The 21535-nt window shown below is 44.3% G+C and overlaps 1 protein-coding gene across 4 annotated transcripts in view; it reads right to left on the bottom strand.

Annotated features, from left to right (window-relative positions):
- The window catches only part of PLCXD2 (phosphatidylinositol specific phospholipase C X domain containing 2), a 52186-nt gene that overhangs the window by 6692 nt on the left and 23959 nt on the right, over positions 1-21535 (bottom strand). For all 4 annotated transcript variants that reach the window (XR_006384968.1, XR_006384969.1, XM_044251364.1 and 1 more), the window contains exons 2-3: positions 15625-16085; positions 10403-10644 (exon numbers count right to left, since the gene is read on the bottom strand). Coding sequence is in view for 2 of the 4 variants with exons in the window: in XM_044251364.1 (XP_044107299.1) it covers positions 10403-10644; positions 15625-16085 (703 nt within the window). In the remaining 2 variants the exon portion in view is untranslated. The remainder of the gene's footprint in view (positions 1-10402; positions 10645-15624; positions 16086-21535) is intronic.

Below are 21535 nucleotides of genomic sequence, written 5' to 3'. Positions count from 1 at the left end.
GACTCAATATTTGTTTTAATTTTTCTTTTGACATCAACTTGCATCCAATAAAATGGGCAACTCTTCAGTGTGCACTAGTTGAGCTGTGACAAATGTATACATGTAAAGCACACATGTGTCGAGGCACAGAACATCACCAGTACACCAGAAGTTTCCTGCATGTTCCCTCCTCATCAATCCCGGCCCACATCCTCCAAGGGGCAACAATGATTCTAATTTATTTTTCTACCATTGATTCAGTTTGCCTGTTCTAGAACTTCATGTAAGTTCACGCAACGTGTCTTCTTTTGTGTGACGCTCTTTCACTCAGCATTACGGTTTTGGAATCCATCCACGTGACTGCACCCATCAATAGCTTGGTCTTCGTCTGAATCACTGTACTATCCCACTGCATGAATTACTGTAGTTTGTTTACCCATTTTCTCACTCATGAGTAAATGGGACGTTACTAACTTTTGGATATTATGGCTAAAACTGTTAAAGGCATTCTTATCTCAGTCTTTTTGCAAATCTTTATTTTCATTTCTTTCAGATAAATACCAAGGACTGGAATTGCCTTATTACATGGGAGATTTACATTTAGTTTTTTAAAGAAACTTCCAGATCTCTTCCCAAAGAGGCTGTTCCATTAAATATTCCATTCAACAAAGTATGAGAGTTCTGGTTGCTTCAGAGCAAAATTTGGCATGATTAGTCTCTTTAATTTTAGCTATTCTAGGGGGTATGTAAAGATATCTAAGAGTGTTTTAATTTGCATTCTTCTAATGACTAATAAGCCTGAGCCATTTGTAATGTACTTATTGGCCACTTGTATGTCTACTTTGGGAAGTACCTGCTCAATTCTTTTACCCATTCTTTTCTTTTTTTCTTTTTCTTTAAATTGTTGAGTTATAAAAGTTATTTATATATTGCAGACACTAGTCTTTTCTCAGATATGCTTTTTGATATTTTATCCTGCCTATAGTTTACCTACTAATTTTTTTTTTAAGATTTTATTTATTTGACAGAGAGAGCTCACAAGTAGGCAGAGAGGCAGGCAGAGAGATAGAGAGGGAGGTAGGCTCCCCCCCGAGCAGAAAGCCCGATGCAGGACTCAATCCAAGGACCCTGAAATCACGACCCGAGCTGAAGGCAGCGGCTTAACCCACTGAGCCTCCCATAATTTTCTTAATGGCCTATTTTGGCAAGCTCAATTCCTTAATTTTTTTCTTTTTTAATTTCTGTGACCTATCTAGGAAATTTTTCCCAGTCCCAAGTCAAAAAAATATTTTCCTGTTTTCTTCTAAAAGCTTTGTGGCTTTCACTTTCCTGTTAGATCCCAAAACCATCTCAAGCTAATTTTTATATATGTTATGAAGTAGAGATTGGGGTTCACTTCTCCCATATGGATATACAGTTATTTCAGAAGTGTGAGTGGCTTCTTAATGGACCGATGCTGACTCAGTGGTCTCCCAAACACGGCTGGTACATTTTATAATTCAAGGATTTTCCATGTAATAGCTGGAATGTTTTGTCTGAAGCAGCTCATAATTTAGTGACATCAACAAGTGACAACAATTTAATGTGATACCTTCGGTATTAGCAGGAAATGTAAATATCATGGAGGACAGAGAGGAGGGCACAGTGAAATGTATGCCATAGTCTGGCATCTGGGGAGACTTTAGGGAAGACACAATCCATGGTTTATGTTTTGGTTGGAACTTGAGATTATTTTTTTCCTAAGGTTTATTTTATTTACTTATTTGAGAGAGAGCAAGAGCGAGCAAGAGTTTGGGTAGAGAGGGACGATTAGAGGGAGCGGGAGAAATAGGCTCTCTGCTGAAAAGGGAACCTGATGCGGGGCTGATCCCAGGACCCTAGAATCATGACCTGAGTCCAAGGCAGATGCTTAACCAACTGAGCCACCCAGCCATCCTGGGACTGGAGATTTTTCAGGAAGAATTTGCTCTAGGCCAAAATTAAAAATACTTTTATCTTAAGGGGCTCCTTTCTCTTCCTCTGGTGAAGCTCTCCTTGGTTGTCATCTTCTCTTTCCAAGCTGCCCTCCCGTTAAGCATACATCCTGACTTCTCAGTCTCCTCCTAAATGACCCTGTCAAGACCTTGCTAGCATTTCTTTTTCTCTTCTCACGAAGAGAAAAATGGTCAGTCCTGGGTCACTTCCCTCACTCAGTGGACTCGAGAACTGGCCATGGGCTAGAAAACGCATTTCATAAACCAATTTGCATTTTTATGTTAGTGGTTAATTAGGATTTAGTAAGCTGCCATCACAGGAGTAAGTCCATTTTTAACTGGGTCTCCTAAAGATTTAATCACCTCAATTAATCACCACCTTAACTTCTTCAATTTCTTCATGCCTCAGTCTCTCCCCCTGTAAAATGGGGATACTACTACTACTTATCTCATGTAGATTTGGTGGGAGGGGGATTAAATAAGGTAATACATGTGAAGTGCTTAGAACTTCGCCTGGGTAAGAACTAGGTGAGTGTTTGGCATGAGAGGAGAAATCATACATGGTAGAGTATAGGGTGGAGATATTTTGCCAAGGGCAAGGTGCCACAGGTACAGTCTTCCTTTGGCGATAGAGACCGAGGATACACAGTGGCCCACAGGAAGTCCACTGTAGTCCTCAGCCTGACCCACTCGAAACTTCTTTTTCTTTTCCTTTTTTAAAAAAGAATTATTTATGTATTTTAGAGAGACACACACACACACAGACAGAACCTGGGGGGCAGAGAGAATCTCAGGCAGACTGCGAGCTCAGCACAGAGTCCCACTCGGGTCTCTACCCCCCGACCCTGAGATCACAACACTAAGATGACAATGTGAGCAGAAACCGAGTCAAGCCGCTCACCCAACTTCTGTGCCCCAAGAGGAAGGAACGTCAAGCCGGTAGCCAAGCTGTGGCACTGCAGTGGAGATGCTTCACCAACAACCTGCCCCATCTACCCATGAGACTCCTGCGCAAGAAGATAGAGAAACGCAACCTCAGATTGCACCAGCAGAACTTAAACTCCAGGGAGCCTCCAATGGGAGCTTATCAGAAACGCAAAATGGAGATATGTCTGAAGAAACAGTGAGAGGTGGGCAGGTTAAAAAAATCCCTGAAACGGTCTGTGAGTGGGGGGCTCGTCAGAAACCCAGAATGGAGAGAGAACTAAAGAAACAGTAGAAACCGTACAAGTTTTAAAAAAAAAGAAAGAAAGAAAGAAATCTACCATAGTAATCAATGGAGAAGCACCAAACAGCCTCCCAATTCAGAACCAAAAAAGAGGAAGAAAAAGAGAAAAATGGTGGATGATGCCAGGCCTGATACCAAAAAAGCGAAAACTGAAGACAAAGGGGACTCTGATGAAGGGACCCAAGCTCCCGAAGAGACAGAAAAGAGTGTGGAGAAGCCGATGATCATGAAGAGGACAGCGAAGTGCCCAGCCTACCCCTAGGCAGTCCTATCCTAGGACTCCTTTGCTTCTCTTACTGATCTTGTCAATGAGAACACTCTGAGGGCAATAAAAAAAATGGGTTTTACAAAAATGACTGAAATTCATCATGAAAGGGTCGCACTTCTGGAAGGCGGGGACCTTCTAGTGGCCGCAAAAACAGGCAGGGGCGGGCACCTGAGTGGCTCAGTGGGTTATGCCGCTGCCTTCGGCTCAGGTCATGATCCCAGGGTCCTGGGATCGAGTCCCGCATCGGGCTCTCTGCTCAGCGGGGAGCCTGCTTCCCTTCCTCTCTCTGCCTGCCTCTTTGTCTACTTGTGGTTTCTCTCTGTCAAATAAATAAATAAAATCTTTAAAAAAAAAAAAAAAAACAGGCAGGGGCAAAACGCTGGCATTTCTCATCCCTGCCCTCGAACTCATTGTCAAGTTGAAGGTCTTGCCTAGGAACGGAACCTGAGCTCTTATCCTCTCACCTGCTAGGGAACTGGCCATGCCCTGTTCTTAAGGAGCTAATGACGCACCATGTTCACACCTATGGGTTGACAATGGGCAGCAGCAACAGGTTGGCGGAAGCACAGGAACTTGGTAATGGGATCTACATCATTGTGGCCACCCCAGGCCGCCTCCTGGACCCCATGCAGAATACCGCAGGATTTATGTCTAAAAATCTACAGTGTCTGGTGATTGGCGAGGCTGATCGTATCTTGGAGGTTGGGTTTGAAGAGGAATCAAAACAAATTATTAAGCTTCTGCCAACACGCAGGCAAACCATGCTCTTTTCTGCCACACAAACTCGAAAAGTTAAGGACCTGGCGAGGATTTTTTTTGAAAAAGGAGCCATTGTATGTTGGTGTCGATGATGATGAAGCTAATGCAGCAGTGGATGGTCTTGAGTGGGGCTATGTTGTTTGTCCCTCGGAAAAGAGCTTCCTCTTGCTCTTTACATTCCGTAAGAAGAACCGTAAGAAGAAACTGATGGTCTTCTTCTTTTCATTCTGTAAGTCCGTGAAATGCCACTGTGAATGGCTGAACTACATCGATTTGCCCAGCCAGTCATGGAAGGCAGAAGCAAAATAAGCGTAGAGCTGCATTCTTACAGTTCTGCAACGCAGATTCAGGGATATTGCCATGTACCGATGTGGCAGCGAGAGGGCTGGGTATTCCTGAAGTCGACTGGATTGTTCAGAATGACCCTCCAGATCACCCCAAGGAAGATAGTCATCGTGTAGGAAGAACAGCCAGAGGCCTAAACAGGAGGGGGCTTGCCTTGCTCATTTTACACCCTGAAGAATTGGGTTTCCTTCCTTACTTGAAGCAATGCAAGGTTCCATTAAGTGAATTTGAGTTTTCCTGGTCCAAAATTTCTGACCTTCAGTCTCAGCTTGAAAAATTGATTGAAAAGAACTACTTCCTTCATAAATCAGCACAGGAAGCATATAAGTCCTACATTCAAGCATATGATTCCCATTTTCTGAAACAGATCTTCAATGTTGATAACTTAAATTCGCCTCAAGTTGCTCTGTCGTTTGGTTTCAAGGTGCCTCCTTTTGTTGATCTGAATGTGAACATGCAATGAGGGCCAGCTTAAAAAGAGAGGAGGCGGCAGTGGGTTCGGCTACCAGAAAGCCAAGAAAGTTGAGAAGTCCAAAATCTTCAAACACATTAGCAAGAAGTCCTCCGGCAGCCGGCAGTTCTCCCACTGAAGATACACCTTCCTTTCGTCTTGAATAGCTTTGTCCTGAAACGGATTCCTCCCCCCGCCACACTTTGTCTAACAAAGGAATTGTAGCTTCGGGAGTGGGACTGATGGAACAGGAGTATGAGTTGGTGTGGGTTGCAAGCTCTGGGCACGGATACTTCCAGGAGATACCGCTCTTATTTGGGGATGTAAAACAGAGTTCAGTTTTTCTAGGTTGTTCAAGAGCAAAACAAGGGATCTTTTGGATTGTGTTGGACAACAGAGTATTTGAAATCTTTTGCCTCCAAATTTGTCATTGTTTTGGGGGGTGGGGTATTTTTTAAATTTAAAATCAAATAATTAATATAAAATATATCATTGGTTTCAGAGATGGAGTTAGGCGATTCATCAGTCTTCTATATGCCCAGTGCTCATCACATCATGAGCTTAATGTCCATTACCCAGTTCAGCCTCCCTTAGAAGGCAGTGACCTGGCACACTGGGGGTGGTGATGCCAAGATTATCTCAGGTTTTTTGTTTTTGTTTTGGCTTTTTATTGGCCCTTAACCATAGTTCTTGATCTTCCCTGAAAATGCTACTGTGTCTGGAACGCACGTTACATTAAAGGTGGCGTTGGTTTTTTATATGCCAGCGAGCCTTTCCCATTTTTTTTTAAGAGCAGAAAGTGTGGATTGTTTGTCATTGTTACTTGAATAAAGCACCCTTAGCAGTCTTACTATTTGTTGGAAACATTGGGAACCTGAGATTTGAGCCTCATTTATACCAATATAATAATAATAATAATAATTTAAAATCCACAAGCCAGGGGCCCGCCTGGTTGATTCAGTCAGTAGACCATGTGACCCTTGATCTCAGGGCTCAAGCCCCACATTGGGTGTAGAGCTTACTTTAAAAAAAAAAAAATAATAATAATAAAGAAAGAAGGAAAAGAAAACGGAAAAGAAAAAGAAAAAAACCTCTAGTCAGTGTTTAGATATGAAATGCTGGCGCCATCTTCTGGTCATCCTGGGGAAATGAGCATTAACGGTTTGGTAGCAACTCCAGGGGACTCCAGACAGAGCCAAGCCACAGGAGATCCCTGGAGCCTGAGCAGCGCAAGGTGGGAAAGGCATCCTCCTGTGGTCTCCGGTGACAAAGGGCTTCATGTCAGCTTTGGGTTGCAGGTATCAACCTTCCTCAAGGCAAGGATCAAATAACCGGGATTACGTACAGAGACAGGAAAATGTAGAACTCCCTGTGAGGAGAAGCCGCTTTGTTTTCTTAACTCCTGGCCGTTAGCAAGGAGAGATGGGGCAGAAGGCTCAACAGGCCTGTGAAGCACCAGGTGCCATGAGCAGAGCAGTGTGGTAGAAACTTCCCTTTGCCTTTGAAGCCCACTGAGAAGAAGTCTGAGCCTCGGTGTTTCTGGGTTTCTTTCACATAGAGATGGCAGGCCTACTTTGTGCCAGTCACTGTGGTAGGCATTTGATGCTCAGACTCTGCAGTTTCGTGAAGTAGTATTAACCCTCTAAGCGGCGGGAAAGAGACAGCTCAGAGAGCTCAGGAAATTTGTCCAAGGCCAGCCTGTTGTTAAGAGACCACACTGGTAGGGGCGCCTGGGTGGCTCAGTGGGTTAAGCCTTTGTTTTCGGCTCAGGTCACGATCTCAGGGTCCTGGGATTGAGCCCTGCATCAGTCTCTGTTCAGCAGGGAGCCTGCTTCCCTTCCTCTCTCTCTGCCTACTTGTGATCTCTGTCTGCCAAATGAATAAATAAAATCCTTTTTTTTTTTTTTAAAGATTTTATTTATTTATTTGACAGAGAGAAATCACAAGTAGGCAGAGAGGCAGGCAGAGAGAGAGAGAGGGAAGCAGGTTCCCTGCTGAGCAGAGAGCCCGATGCGGGACTCGATTCCAGGACTCTGAGATCATGACCTGAGCCGAAGGCAGCGGCTTAACCCACTGAGCCACCCAGGCGCCCCGAATAAATAAAATCTTAAAAAAAAAATAAAAAGAAAACAGACTATACTGGTGTGCCAGGGCTGCCACAGAAAATGCCAGACTGGGTGGCTTCAACAACAAAAATGTATTTTCTCACAGTTCTGAGACTGGGAGTCTGAGATCCAGATGTTGGCAGGTTTGGGTTCTTCTGAGGTTTCTCTCCTTGGCTTGTAGATGGCTGCCTTCTTGCTGTGTCCTCACGTCACCTTTTTTCTGAACACACACACTCTTGGGGGCTCTTTGTGTGTCCAAATTTCCTCCTTTTATAAGGACACCAGTCAGACTGGATTAGGACCCCCCAATGGCCTCATTTTAACTTAATCACCTCTTTAAAGACCCAATCTCCAGTGGTCACATCCTGAGATACTGGGGCCTAGGGCTTCAATATAGGAATTTCCAGGGAACATGATTCAGCCCACAACAGGGACCAGGTCAGGCTTCAATCTCAGGCTTCTGACTTCAGTCATGACTCCATGGCAGCTCTGTCCTTGAGCTTTGGCAAATCTTGCTTTCATTTAGTTCCAGTGAGAGTGCAAGCTTTCTAAGAATCTAGGGAAAATCTACCATAAAAATTCAGTCAGAATGGCTCTATTTTTCATGGCTTTGTTTGAGGGTGATGAATCAAAGCAAACAAGATCTTAGGTCCAAAGTTTCACTTAAGAGTTAGGTTAACTTCCTGCTGGGGGAAAAAAAAATCACCTCTACAATTGTAGGAAAATATACCTATGTGGTCTTTTTTTCCTCTTGGTTAAGCTGATAACCAGTGCTCAGGAGTTAGTCTGACAGCACCCTCTGTACCTCAGTTAGGACAGAGCTCTTGGGTGTTAGAAATGCTTCTCTCCCATGCTTGTTCAATTGCCCAGAGGAAACGAAAGCCACACGTCCTGCTGGTGCTTAGGAATGAACTCTTGACTTTGTTTCTCCTTCCAGTGCATGTGGAGGCCTAGGAATACCTGCTGCATCCCTGTAATATTCTTGAGACCAGCCAGAGTGGAGAGGCCCAGGGATTTTTCCAGTCTTGAGACATCTGCTGGCCACCAGGGAAGTTTCTGCCATGCTAGGATCCCTTGGCTTTGGCCACTTGCTGTCATATTATCACTAAGTGAAAGAGCTTGGTACTTCCTCTGCAGCCAGATGGAAGTTCTAGGAATTTACAGGTCTGAAAAGCACTGTGACTTTGTGGGATCCCAGTTGTAACCAGGAAGAGCTGCCCAGATTCTGGGAACAGTAAGACAATTACAGGCCAGTGGAGCAGAAAGGAGTAGAGTGTTGAAATACGCTATATTCAAGTCTAGTGGTGAGTATGGAAAAGGGCAGCAGCACAGCAGTCAGAAGTCTAGGGTCAGGCATATCATTGACTCTTACCAGCTATGTGGGTCTGGGTCACTTAGCCTGAGTCCCATCTGAAATGGGCGCAGTAGGAACACTTTGGTGGCTCAGTCATTAAGTGTCTGCCTTCAGCTCAAGTCATGATCCCAGGGTCCTGGGACTGAGTCCCGCATCAGGCTCTCTGCTCAGTTGGGAGCCTGCTTCTCCTTCTGCCTGCTGCTCCTCCTGCTTGTGCTCTCTTTCTCTGACAAATAAATAAATAATTTTTTCTAATGGAGTGTTTGAAATGGGGACAGTAATGTGCTCTAGACCTAGAGGCTGGCTTAATTTAAGAATCAAATGAAATCATCCGCAGGAGGATAATTTATATTCTAAATACGGTACACAGACATAACTTGTCCTTATTTTTAAATACGCTCTGTCCCTTATCAGTACAACTCTCTGCACAGACTTTATTATTTTCAGATTGCTTTATAGAAATTTGCATGTTTATTTTTCCTGAGTGACTTAAGTTCCATGAGGATAAAGACTATATTGTTTCCCTTTCATCTTTAGCTCTAGCTTCTCCTAAGTACTCAATCTTTTTTGTTGAATGAATGTATAATATTAGCCTACAAATTTAGCAAACGCAGGAGGATAATGGTGTGTTACATGAACATATAAAACAGGAAAGTTTGTCATTCTGGATCTTTCAGAGATACAGCATTGGATTACGACATTCTCTTTTCCATGTTCAGCACGAGTAATTCAGTCAGAACTTAGCGGAGCCACATACTAAGGGGATCTGGTTTTGTTTACAGCCAAGATAAGCAGGATTTTCACCAGGAAACAAAAGTTCAGGTTCTTCTTGCTGTCTAACCTCTTGCCTGATGAACTGCTACCTGGAGCGATGCTATCCAAACTTAGAACCAAACAGCCACAGACAAGCTTTTGGAAGATTCTTTCACTACCTAAACGCTGGAGCTTTCCATCTGGAACTCAGGAACCAAAGAGGGTCCTGTAAATATCCTTGTTACCCAAATATATTCGCTTCCTCAGCTTGGATTGGGAAGATGCCCCATTCTCCAAATATATTTATAACGTTCCCTTTATCCAAATCCACAGGTGCACACCCACATATATGTACAGATATAAAAGCCAAGCTTTTTCTTGATGACACCTGCCATCTCTGCTGTCCGGGATAAAGATCATCTAATATAACACATCTGAACCTTCTGCCTAATGGTGCAGTCAGAATCCATTCTGCTCTGGGAAGGACCTGAAACGATGGAGCTGTAGGGATCAGCCTGACACTGCTTCTCAGGACTCACTGTCCCTACGGAAGGAACAAACCTTTGCAGGCCACCTCTGAATCCCTAGCACCTAGCACAGCCTCATTCTCCCTTAATGCTTTCTAAATGAGTGAGTACTAGGGCCAGCTGTGAAGGGTGGGGGACAAGTATGTGATGTGATCACACAGCAGAAATGAACACACTGCTGTTGGCTTCAAGTGCTTTGCCCTAGCACCAACAATGAGCGAGTATTTATGGTCCACTAGATATTTTAACAAAGTATTTACAAACCCTTTGGCCACGTTTAATGCAAATTGCCCCCAATGCACAGCTTTTTCAAATATAAGTTTTTTAGTTTTTTGTTTTGTTGTTATTCTAAAATCTTCAAGCTATATGATTTTACTGCTCTTTATTCAGAAGGGAATCGAGACAAGTTTTATTAAAACAAAAAACAGGGATGCCTGTTTGGCTCAGTTTGTTAAGACCTGCCTTTCGCTCAGGTCATGGTCCCAGGGTGCTGGGATTGAGCCCCATGTTGGGCTCCCTGCTCAGCAAGAAGCCTGCTCTCCCTCTGTCTGCTGCTCCCCCTGCTTGTGTGCGCTCTCTCTCTCCTTCTCTCTGACAAATAAATAAAAATCTTGAACAACAACAACAAACCTTACTTGTGGGGGAGCAACAAGTTCTTACCTATGAACCAAAGTGTTCTTGAGGCCACCAACCAGGCCTCGGGCGATGGTCTTCACTCTGGGGGTGAGAATGGCTTGAGAGACGTGGAAGGAGCCACGCGGGGCCCGCTCACTCAGCGTGGTCTCCAAGAAGAGGATGAGTTTGCGCACACTTGTGGTGTTCGCCCAGGGCGCTGGGATCTTCTTTCCAGGCCACAGGAAGGGGTATTGCTTGTAGAAGGGACAGTGATAGAAAATAAGAACCTGAAACATTCAAAACAGAAAAAGGAGAACAATTCATGAATAAGCTGAATGTCAGTTCCTTGGCTTTGCCCTGATTGTAGGAATAAAGGCAAACAAATATAAGCATGTAGAAATTCAAGAATTGTATGTGTGTGTATATATATATATATAGAGAGAGAGAGAGAGAGAAAGAGAGAAACCAATAAGCAAAGATTTTAGTACTTCTGTATGTCTGACTTTGAAGATGCTTTGTTTTTGTCACAAAACACCTCTAGAAGTATGATAAAATCCTGAACCTCTTCTCAGATCACATTTTAAATGAATGTATAAGATAAAATAGGATTACAAAGGAAATCAATGAGACCAAAATATAGCTATCAGTAGATTATCAACTTGTAATAAATTAGTGTACATACTTCATAATAATACATTAAATAAAAGTACTGTGTTGTAAGTCTACTAAGTTCCATCATTTTGAGTTAATGATGAGTAAAAATGATATTTCAAATAACTGAAATGTGATACGGAAATACCTGTGATTTCTATGGGGACAAAATCAGGGGTAGGGCCGATACTATTGTGGCTGAGTGCCTGCGCTCATTATCAATGGGTATATGAATTTTCAGTTAGAGGTGAGAAGGAAGAAGTATGAAGATTTTTCCTATCCAGATCCACAAACTGCTTAAATCCTGCCATGCCCCGCCCCTTGGGGCTCTGAGCCCCGGAGGGAGGGCCCTGTGGCCAGTGCTGTCTGCAAGGGAGGACTCCTAGGCTCATGAAATTGACGCTCCCAGGGTTGAGACCAACACCTTGCACTAATCTGGGACTACCCCGAGCTTCAATCAGGGGAGCCGACTGAACGACATAACCCTTCCCAGGAAGGGGTGGGAAGGCGGTATTCCAGGAAAGACAGACTTCCAGGAGGCGGTGGGTCTTCAGTGGGACCCCTCAGGGCCGGTGGCGATTTTGAAAATAATTAGCAAGCCAGATCCACAGCATTAATTAGTTTCTGGGAGGCAGCTGAGGGACAGGGAGTTGCTATTTTCATTGTCCCAATTCAGAGCTCTGCTGCTTAGGTTTCTAGAAGTCGTCTATTTTTCCCTGCTCCCAAGCACCCGTAATCTCTTCCTGGAGGAATGTCCAGCATGTTTACACTCCCTGGACTGCCATCGTCGGATAGCTGGCCCCGGAGCGTAATCCCCCAGGCACCTGAGAAGCAGGGCTCTGAATGCGTGTCCGGTTTCCATTGTGCTGAGCTCATGACCAAGGTGACTAACTGCTCCTGTGGACCCAGAGCAAAGGCGCGTCAGGCTGGGTGCACCCAACAGGCTAATAGTTGTTGTTTTTAATGGTGTTGAGTAACGTTTGACTAACTGCTGATGATGCCTGTGGTAAACACGTGTGTTAATGAGGTTAATCACAGGCTCATGGTAAGCAGATTGTCGGGGAGACTGGGAGGATTCCCTGCTGCTGGGAGGCTGGGCTCTCCTGCCTCCGAAAGGGAGGTCAGCTGTCCTGTGACATGGACGGCGGCAGTGAGATCCTTTCCTGTCGGGCCATTTTCAGAACTGCCCGGCCCCTGAGCATTGTTACGGCTGTTCTCTCTACTCTCCCTTAGAGAAGGTGCATATAAGACAAGCTGTAGAAAAGGGGTTCTAGGCCTTTCCTCGAGTGCCTGAGCAATCTGACCGCAGGGTTAGAGGGAGGACTTCTGTTTACATGAGGACCTCGGTCCAGCAAACCAACTGTTATTCCGAGGGATTCTAGGGGCAGTGACTCCTGCCCTAGGGCCTGTGTTTTGCATCTGCCTCCCTGCCTTGCTCTGCCATCTTTTTCTCTGAAATACTCTCCCCTACCCAGCTCAGCAACTGAACTGAAGTGAAAAACTGAAGTGAAGAACTGAACTGAACTGAAGAATGTTCAGTTCTTCTCCGGAGACTCAGATTTGAAATCTACTTTCTTTTGAAAATTATTCCTTGACTGACTTCCTCTTATTCTGATGGGTCCTTTCCTGGAGGCTCCTGGACTAGAGATCTATGCTAGGTACTATTTTTCAACTGATTGCTTACAAACCCCTTCCTTTATACAGTACCTCTGAGGCAGTTTTACGTTGCCACTGTGTTTTGGTTGTTTTTTTATGAGTGTTAAGGACTCTTACCTTTTCATTAAGATTCAAAATATTGCCAAACCGTAGATTAAGTCTTCTAATTCATCGTACCTCAAAACCCACAGCCATGATGTACACCTATTAGTGAGCAGTGATGTCATTGTTACGTGTAGTTAATGAAATCTGACTGACTGGTAGTATACTTCTTGCTATGAAACTGCAGTGATAAAATAATCAGGGGGTTCCCATGCAAGGCAGCTCTTTACATAATGAAGATTTAAAGTTTAACCACCAGTAGGGCCCTGCCTCCAGCAGGGGGTAGATCACTGATGGCTGTGAGGTCTCCAGTTAGCTTTTAGGAAGAGGCATGGCAGGGAAAAGCTGGGGAAAGCAGGAAGAGCAGGGAGAGCCTAGAATCCAAATGGATGACATTCTCCCTTTTTCTGACAGGTCATCACAGAGTCTCTCCTTCATAATTTTTGGAGTAGCTGTAGTTGGAAGACACAGATTAGTCCATACTTAAAAGCAAGGATGGTTCACCACTCTGCTGCTAGAAATTCACTGTCCCCCTCATCATTATTCCTGAAGACACCCGTTACTCCCGCAGACTTCCAAACAATTTGGTGTGCAATATGGCAGTCCATCCAGGACACTATCTGTGCGTAAAATTATAAAGCTGTAATTATAACAGATATCTGATTGACAAACTTAGCTATAATGAGATTTAACCTTATCCGAATCCCACATTCAAAAGCCCTTCTTCAGATCTACAGCCCTTTACCATTCTGTGAAACCTCTGATACCCTCTGATAATATGGGCTCATGAATAAAGAGAAGCGGTGTTTATTATAATGGTCTATGCTCCTCGTTGTGAAAACCACCAAGATGAGGGGAAGGCCCTGGGATAGCATCCCAAACAGCCGATGACTCTACCTTGGCTCTTGCCACTCACTAGGAACATTCTCCAGGGCAAGTTGCTTAGTTTACTCCTCCGTAAAATGAGGGTAACAAAACACCTATCTCACAGTGTTGTGGAAAGGATTCAATGTGCTAATCCATGTACCTAGCACAGTATAAAGGCTCAATAAAGGTTAGCTATCAAGGTGACCTTGTCATTCCTATTATCTCATATTGTAAGAGAGACTTCACTGAGGAAAAAAAAAAAAAATCTCCAAATTAGACTTGTGAGTCTGAAAAGATATCAAGCCAGACTGGGAGCAGAAGTGTGATAAATATTTGGCCAAACATCATTACAAAGTTTTAGTGAGGAAAAGTGGCTTAGGTAAGTTTTAATAGATCCTGAGATCTAACTCATTAGCTCCTGTGGCGTCAAAGGTTTTAGCCCTTTCAGAGGCACGCAAAACCACATGGGGTTTCCAGTTCCTCAGGCCAACCTGGCAGTCATCCGTGAAGCCCGTTTCTTTTGTGCGCTGAATCCCATCCATTGGAAAACCCTGTTGGCTCTACCTTCTGATAGATTCTAAATCTGATCACTTTCCCCACTAGTTCTCCTCCTTTCCCTGCCCTCCTACCTCCGCTGTCTTCCTACCAGCTACAGAGACCCCGTTACAATGTAATTCAGGACACAGCACCCTGTACAGAACCTTCCTCGCTCAGAGTGAAAGCCCGAGTTCCCAACACACCGTCCATGATCTCTGACCCCCTTCCGCTGCTCTGCTCTCCAGCCCCATGGCCCCTGCGTCTCCCCAAAAAGAACCAGGCAGTGGAGGGTTCCTCTGCTGGGAAAGCTCTTCCCCAAACAGGCACATGATTAACTCCCTTGAACATCTACCCTGATCAACCTATTTAAAATCGATACCAACCCTCCAACCTACAGAACTTTGGTTCCTCCCAACCATGCTTACCTTTCTGTTTTCATCACTCATATCACTTTTAGCATTTTATGTAATATATTTATTATTGCAATTATCTACGATCTCCTTCTTAAACCTGAATGAAAGCTCCACGAAGGCAAGGATCTTTGTTTATTTACTAATTTATCCCAAGTGCCTGGACTGGTGCTCAGCACACACCTGGTATTCATGAATATTTGCAAGTGAATAATCTTTAATTGATTTTTAATTGAAAGGTCTTCCCCAAGTTCAAAAATAGCTGCCTCTTTAAGATGCGTTGGTTACGGCACCTATGAGTAAGCAAACAACTATGAAAGAAAGGGACTTGCTTGCTTTCTTTTGTTAAAGAGCATCTAAATTGGAGGCTGATCTTTCTCAAAGCTCCCCTCGCCCCCAGTGTCTCATACTGTGGGATCCAGGCAGCATGTATCTGAGGCCCACATTCCTTTTCCTGACTATGCCCCTCAAGGCCTCGCTTTAGGGTTTCTTCCAGGCTTAAGGGACCTGGGACAGCTCTCAGGCCTGGATCCCTTTGTTGGGCTCTTCCTTCAGTCTTTCATGCCAAGCCCCCAAATCTGTTAAAATAGCCTTTTCAAATATTAACAGCTCTGAGATGAATCACTTCTATGCTTATGTCAGCTAATGTAGGGATTATCTGAGCGTGAGTTAAAGGCAGGATGGACTCCCCATCCTTCAGGGGAACTAGGGGCCTGAAAAGGGATTCCAGGGGAGATAAGAAGGAAAAAAAAAAAAAAAAGGGGGCAATCACCAGGGGGTCCAATTTCATGAAGCCGCCCTGGGCTGGTTCTGGCCAGGCCACTCAAATTCAGATACTTCCAACAGGCTGCCCAATCAATCGTAACTATCTGGCAGGTGTTAACCCCAGTTCACCGGTGCCCAAGAACTAGTGGGTATATCTGAGTCTGAAGCTATCCGAGAGTCCAGGACCCAGGGAGAAAGCACCCGGGGTGAGCTGCCTTTTCTGGCTGAAAAGGCAGAAAGAGCCCTGTTGCCCTTGCAAGCGGGTCTGTCTCCTCTCACCTGGCACTTCTTCTCCCACAGGGCTCGCAGCGTCATGCTCTCCACACTGCAGGCGGAGCACAGCTTGTTTCCAAAGGCCTCCTGGATTCGGAGAACCAGGCGCTTGTGGTGGGCCTCATCCATGGCGTAGAAGTGGTTGAAATCCAGGAAGACGATCTCCTGGGGGTGTTGGGTAAGAAATGAGTCAATCTCCATCAGCCCATCCCAGACCTTGATGCCAAAAAGTCCGTGAATGAAGTAGATCTCCTGGTCGGCATCCCCGGGTTTGGAAGACACGCGCAGGTCGAAGTAGCGGATCCCGGCTTCCAGCTGCTCTCGGAAGGTCAGGTTCTGCGTCACGGACCACTTCTTCATGAGCTTCTTCACCAAGGAGATCCTGGCCAGGCGTTTGATGGCTGCGGTTTGGTCAGGCCCCACTGGGGACTTCTCATCGACCCAGTAGCTGAACGAGTCATGGGAGCCTGCGTGGAGAGCAACAAAGGTGGGGAACCAGGTGAGACCAGAGCTGGGAAAAATGAACCCGCCCATCAGGAAGGGGCAAAAAACTAGCAAACACACACAAAAATGTCAGCAAATACTTGCATAAATTTTCAAGCTTGCTAGACTAGAAGGAAGCACAAATTAAAGTCAGGTAGTCTTATTAGCAGCTTGGTAGGCCTGAAGTACCGGCTCTAATTCTCACAGACGACTAGCGTGAGGTGAATTACTAAATGCCCTTTTGGAAAGCTCCTTAGAAACGGGTTTGGAAAGAGGAGCTTTAAAATATTCATACCACTTGATCTACTAATTTCATTTCAGGAACGCTCTTCTGGGGAAATAAATTAATGTTGGGAAAACAAAGATGTTTGCTACAGAATATTCAAAGTAAGACAAACTGGAGGTTGCCTAAGTGTCTCTTACGGAAGAAGGCTCCAGGCCGGCAGATCCGCTTTATTCATGCGGTCCGTGAAGCCAAGAGGAGAACCCCGCATCTAGCTCAGTAATTCTGGGACAGGCGTTTACATTCTAGGAAAGGCAGATTTTTAGAAATCAACTGCTATTATGTCTACTATTTTTTATGCTATTGTACATACACTATTTTACTATCTTGAAAACCTGAGTCAGTAGGAATGACTTCTTGACAAATCAGGTCATCATTTTTAAGAGCTCAACACAGCTTACATAGATGGCCTTCTTTTTGGACACATATGTTAATAAGCCAAATCTGTCCTTAAATGGTCAAATATGGGTTCTTTTCCTCTGCCTGAAAGAAAAGAGGGTAGTTCCCCTCCCAGGCACAGAGGTGATCTTATGGTTACAAAGTTTAGGAGACCATGAGAGACACAGTTCTAACTATGATGAGGAAACACTTCTCAAGGTGAGAATGATCTTTAACAAATATCATTCATTGGTCATTGGTTTCTTGTAAATTGAGGTGGAAACTGCCCTTCTTCCGACCCAACCAGCTCCGTTCTTAAAGACTTCCCATTTTAGAAACAAATTTCTTAATTCCTACTAGCTGGCTGTTATCAATTATTCTTTTGACTTAATTTTAAATACAGATTATTTCCGTGTTCTTTAAAATAAATCAATCTTCTCAGAAATAGAGCAAAAGAAGAAAAACAGGAGGCGACCAGCCATGTTTTATTCGTATGTAGCCTCTAGAAAAGGGAGGATACTCATTAACTATTAAGAAAAACATGTTTATTAATCCTTAGGCAAAGTCAATTTTGCAAGCGAGAAAATTACTAGCATATTTCAGATTGAAAAAAAAAACAATTGCCATTACTAATAGAAATGTGGAGCAAATCCCCCTGGATTTTCCGTATTGGTTGTCTCTGTTAATGAGACTCACAGGATACTTGCTTAATGCTCTGCTTTCTTTGGCCTGTACAGAAATGGGAAATCTTTTTACCTCCTCATTGAGAGATTTATTCTGAATACATTACACATTGATGGTGAACAGCCAGTTCTCCCTTCTTTTTAAATTATACTCGTGGCCCAGCTGTTCAGGATGGAGTGTGTGATACAGTGCGAGGCCCACAGTGAACTTAATTCTTCCCTGGGTCTCAGGGAATAGTCATTACCCAGGCACGGAGAAGAGACAAATTCCCTCCGGTATTCTCTTGCTGGTGCCAAGCCCAGTCTCATCTCCGGAGGAAGATGTGCTAACAACCTCCAACGCTCTTCTCTGTGCCCCAGGGTTGTGCAGCAATGTGACAGCGATGGGGCCCCAGAGACCATTTCTGGATACGCAGGGACATGCGTGGTGCCCAGCCATTCCTCAGAAGAGGGATGGCTGTGTATATTCCCAAGAACACTCAATTTCTGTCTCTTTGTTCCCCTCTCCATTTCCTCTTTTCCTTTCTGACGTCCTATGTCCAGTGCCACCCCTGGACAGGAGAGGACATGACAATGGAGCCGGTTGTTTGCAGAATGTTTTATGGCATTGTCCTACCCAGGCCTACCTACAGCAGTCAAACCTGCTGTCACTCATTAAAAACAGGAGTTTTTGCTTTTCTACTTGTTTTTTTTCTCCTCTGGGAAGCTTTTGCCTCATACAGAGTGAGTGAAGTCACATTCAGGCCTGAGTGCATTTAACTATCTCTTTTTCAATACATGGAATAAAAATGCCCTCCCCTCTCCTGCACATAGAATAATTACAAATTATGCACTTTGCTAATTGTACATATACAAGGAAAATCCTAATGCTTTACAGCCCAAATTCATTAGCAAAATTTCTTCTTCTCCCTAGAGTTGATGGAAGTTATTTTACTTTATAAGACTGTTGATAGAACTACCTCTCCCCCTCTGGCCTGGCATGCATGCATTAAACTCATGCACTCCACCAGAAGAGGAGGAAGAGCCTTTGTTAACGACCCCTTGCCTTATTTCTATGAGAACTACTGCATGGGAGTTAGGGAGGGCAGCTCCAGGAGCAGCTCCTGCCGGTCAGTTTTATGACAAGGTTCGAAGAAATTTAGGAGCTCCTCCTGCTGTAAGTTCTGCCATGGAAAGTATTTTTGCTGCTTCCTTATTTTTGCTTTACCACCTGGCAGTACCTTCTTCACTCACCCCTTCACGCATCTTCACTCACCCCTAGCTTCTCTGTGGAACCCTCCATCCCCTTATGTTCTGTGATGCATACTTCTAGACATTCCTATACGTTAACCACTCTTGTTCTTTTTCCTTTGCTGGCTTCTCTTCTTCCTTGTCCCCAGACTTAAATATTTCCCAAGGACCTGTTCTCTATTTGCTTCTTTTCCCCCTCCAGGGGTTTCATCCGCTTCCTAGGTTTATCATAGCACCTTTGTGTGGATGACACCAAAAGCTTCATTTCAAGCTCAAACTCTTCTAAGTTCCAAATTTGTTTCCAGTTTCCTGCTGCGGTCCCCACCTTGATGGCCCGCTCACACAACAGATTACAGATTTCAGAGTCCACCTGCTCATGCTGTCCCTCTTACCCCACAAAGTGACTCTTCTGAATTTCTGCCCACAGTTCAGTGACCTGAACTTGACACCTTGGATTCTATTTAGATTCTGCCCCACCCCCACCCCCACTCTTCATCCACCCAGTTAGCAAAACTTTACATTTCACTTTTGCAACATATATCAAACCCATCTCTTCTTTAACCTTCAACTGACACCCCCCTTGTTCATACACTCATTATCTGTCACCTGATCAGGACCGAAAAGACCCTAATATAATCCCTTCCATTCCAGCCTCTCTCCAATCTGTTCATGTTTGAAAGTTAATCATCTCAAGATACAGTGCTGATTATGTCTCGTCGTCCTTCCTCCCTCCCCAACCAGATTCCAACTCTGAGCACTGTTGTTCAGGAGTCTTCAATATGGCCCCAGTGTGTCATGTTAGACTCATCTCTCACCAGGTCTCCACACAAAGCCGACTTCTGCTGATGTACAGTGTACCCGGACGGGCAGACCTCCTCCTGGACTTAATTTTCCATAAAATATTCTCTCACTCTAACCCAGTCTACAAATTCTCCCCCAGCATTTATAACCCGTATTGGGCAAATTGCTTACCCCCCCATGTCTGTCTCCTCCTTTTCTTCTGCCTCACTGTGATTTGACTTCTATTTCCCCCCAACCTGAGAGCCCAGGGTTGGCTCTACTTCTCCTTCAGCTGTAAGCAAGGGGGTTATGTGCACGCTCATCTGCGGAATTATTAATTATAACTACTTGAAGGCTGTTAGGATCACGGTGGAGGCAAATTTTCTGTCTATACACGCAGATCATGTGCACAGCCCAAAATGGACATGGAGATATTAACATGATATTTTTCTAATATACTTTTTGAATATCAACAAATGCTTTTCTTTTCTCCAGTATTTCTCATTTATAGAGCGGACTCAATAAGGTTTTAGGAACTAGTAGACATCAAATGTTAGATGACTGTTTTTCGGACTCTGGGTAGGGGATTTTGTTGTCATCTCAGGGACAATCCAAACAGAGCAGCAAGTTCGGCCACACAACTCCTCTTTCATCTTCTACACTCAGTGGATTGCTAGCACCCCTAATTTTAGCCCTACAAGGGTGAAGGCTTTTCCTCTAATTTTTGGAAACTTATTTTTCTGCAATCCTTTCATTTTCACAATTACTACTCTTTATCTTCCTTACAGAGTCAACAGGCATTGCAAATGTTTCCTTTTCCCCTTTTTAGGTGTACAAGCTGTGGATAATATGTGAAAAAGCACTCTGTATTCTGAAGCAGTGATTCTCAACCTTGAGTGCACATCCAAATCCTCTAGGGGAGTTTTGTGGGTTTTGTTTTTTAAGATTTTATTTATTTATTCATGAGAGACACACAGAGGGAGAAAGAGAGTGGGGGGTGCAGAGGGAGAAGCAGGCTCCCCGCTGAGCAGAGAGTCCAATGCAAGACTCCATCCCAGGACCCTGGGATCATGACCTGAGCTGAAGGCAGTTGTTTAGCCATCTGAGCCACCCAGGTGCCCTCGGGAGCTTTTAAAAAATCAATGCCCCTGACCCCTCCCAGACCCACAGAGTCAGAATCTCTCTGGGGTGGGAGTTGAAACTGGAAGACTTGAAAAGCTTCCAGGTGATTCTGATGGGCACTCAGGCTTGACACCTGCTGCCATACATAGAAGAGCATCCTTTCCTAACAAGCTCTCTGACTTCTGGGATCTCCTATTCTGATGGGTCTTCTAGTACTTTTGGATCTTCAAATAATAATTTGGTGGACTGCATTTCCCGTATCCTCACCCTTCCTTTCATTCCAGGAATTCATGATTCCTGTCTTTTGACCAACAGAATAACCACTGCTTGTTTGGGAAGAGGAAAAATATCAGGAGGACTTACTTTCTCTATCATGCTTTCTAGTAAGTGATTAAATGAGGTTATTTAAGGTTAATAAGGGCCCTTGAGATACGGGCTGGGTTACAGAGTTCAGAATGAAGTCATTGTGGCAGCAAAACCACGAGGAAAGAGATTTGAATGGGAAGAAGACAAGCTGTGTGCTCAATGTTTTTTCTCCTACATACCATTAGATTCCAAGATTCCAAGATTACTGAAGAGGTCAGGTACAGGAAAATGAGCTGACCTTCTGACGACCAGGGACAACCAGTTTGCTCTTTATCTGGAACACCAGTTGCTACTTTTCTTCCTGAGGTTTGTTACGTGGGAACTAGATCTCAAGTGAGGGCACAGCAGTTTTTAGTCACAACATTTTCATTACCCATTTCTTGCAATTTAGGGAAGTAGCCATTTTTTTTTTCCTGAACTCACTTAATTAAAAAGGATTTAAAGCAAGCTTCTTGGGAACATGGTCTCTAAATAAAACAGGAAATCAAACCACACACCCTGCAATGAACATTTCATTAGAACATAGTGGCATTTCAGATGACATGGTGACACACTTACAGCCAGGGAGGGAAGACAGAGACAAGAGTTAAGT

This window comes from Neovison vison, chromosome 6, assembly GCF_020171115.1.
Source record: "Neovison vison isolate M4711 chromosome 6, ASM_NN_V1, whole genome shotgun sequence".
Taxonomy (NCBI): domain Eukaryota; kingdom Metazoa; phylum Chordata; class Mammalia; order Carnivora; family Mustelidae; genus Neogale; species Neogale vison.
Note: the sequence above shows the minus strand (reverse complement) of the source record. Positions and strands in the feature narration are given on the sequence as shown.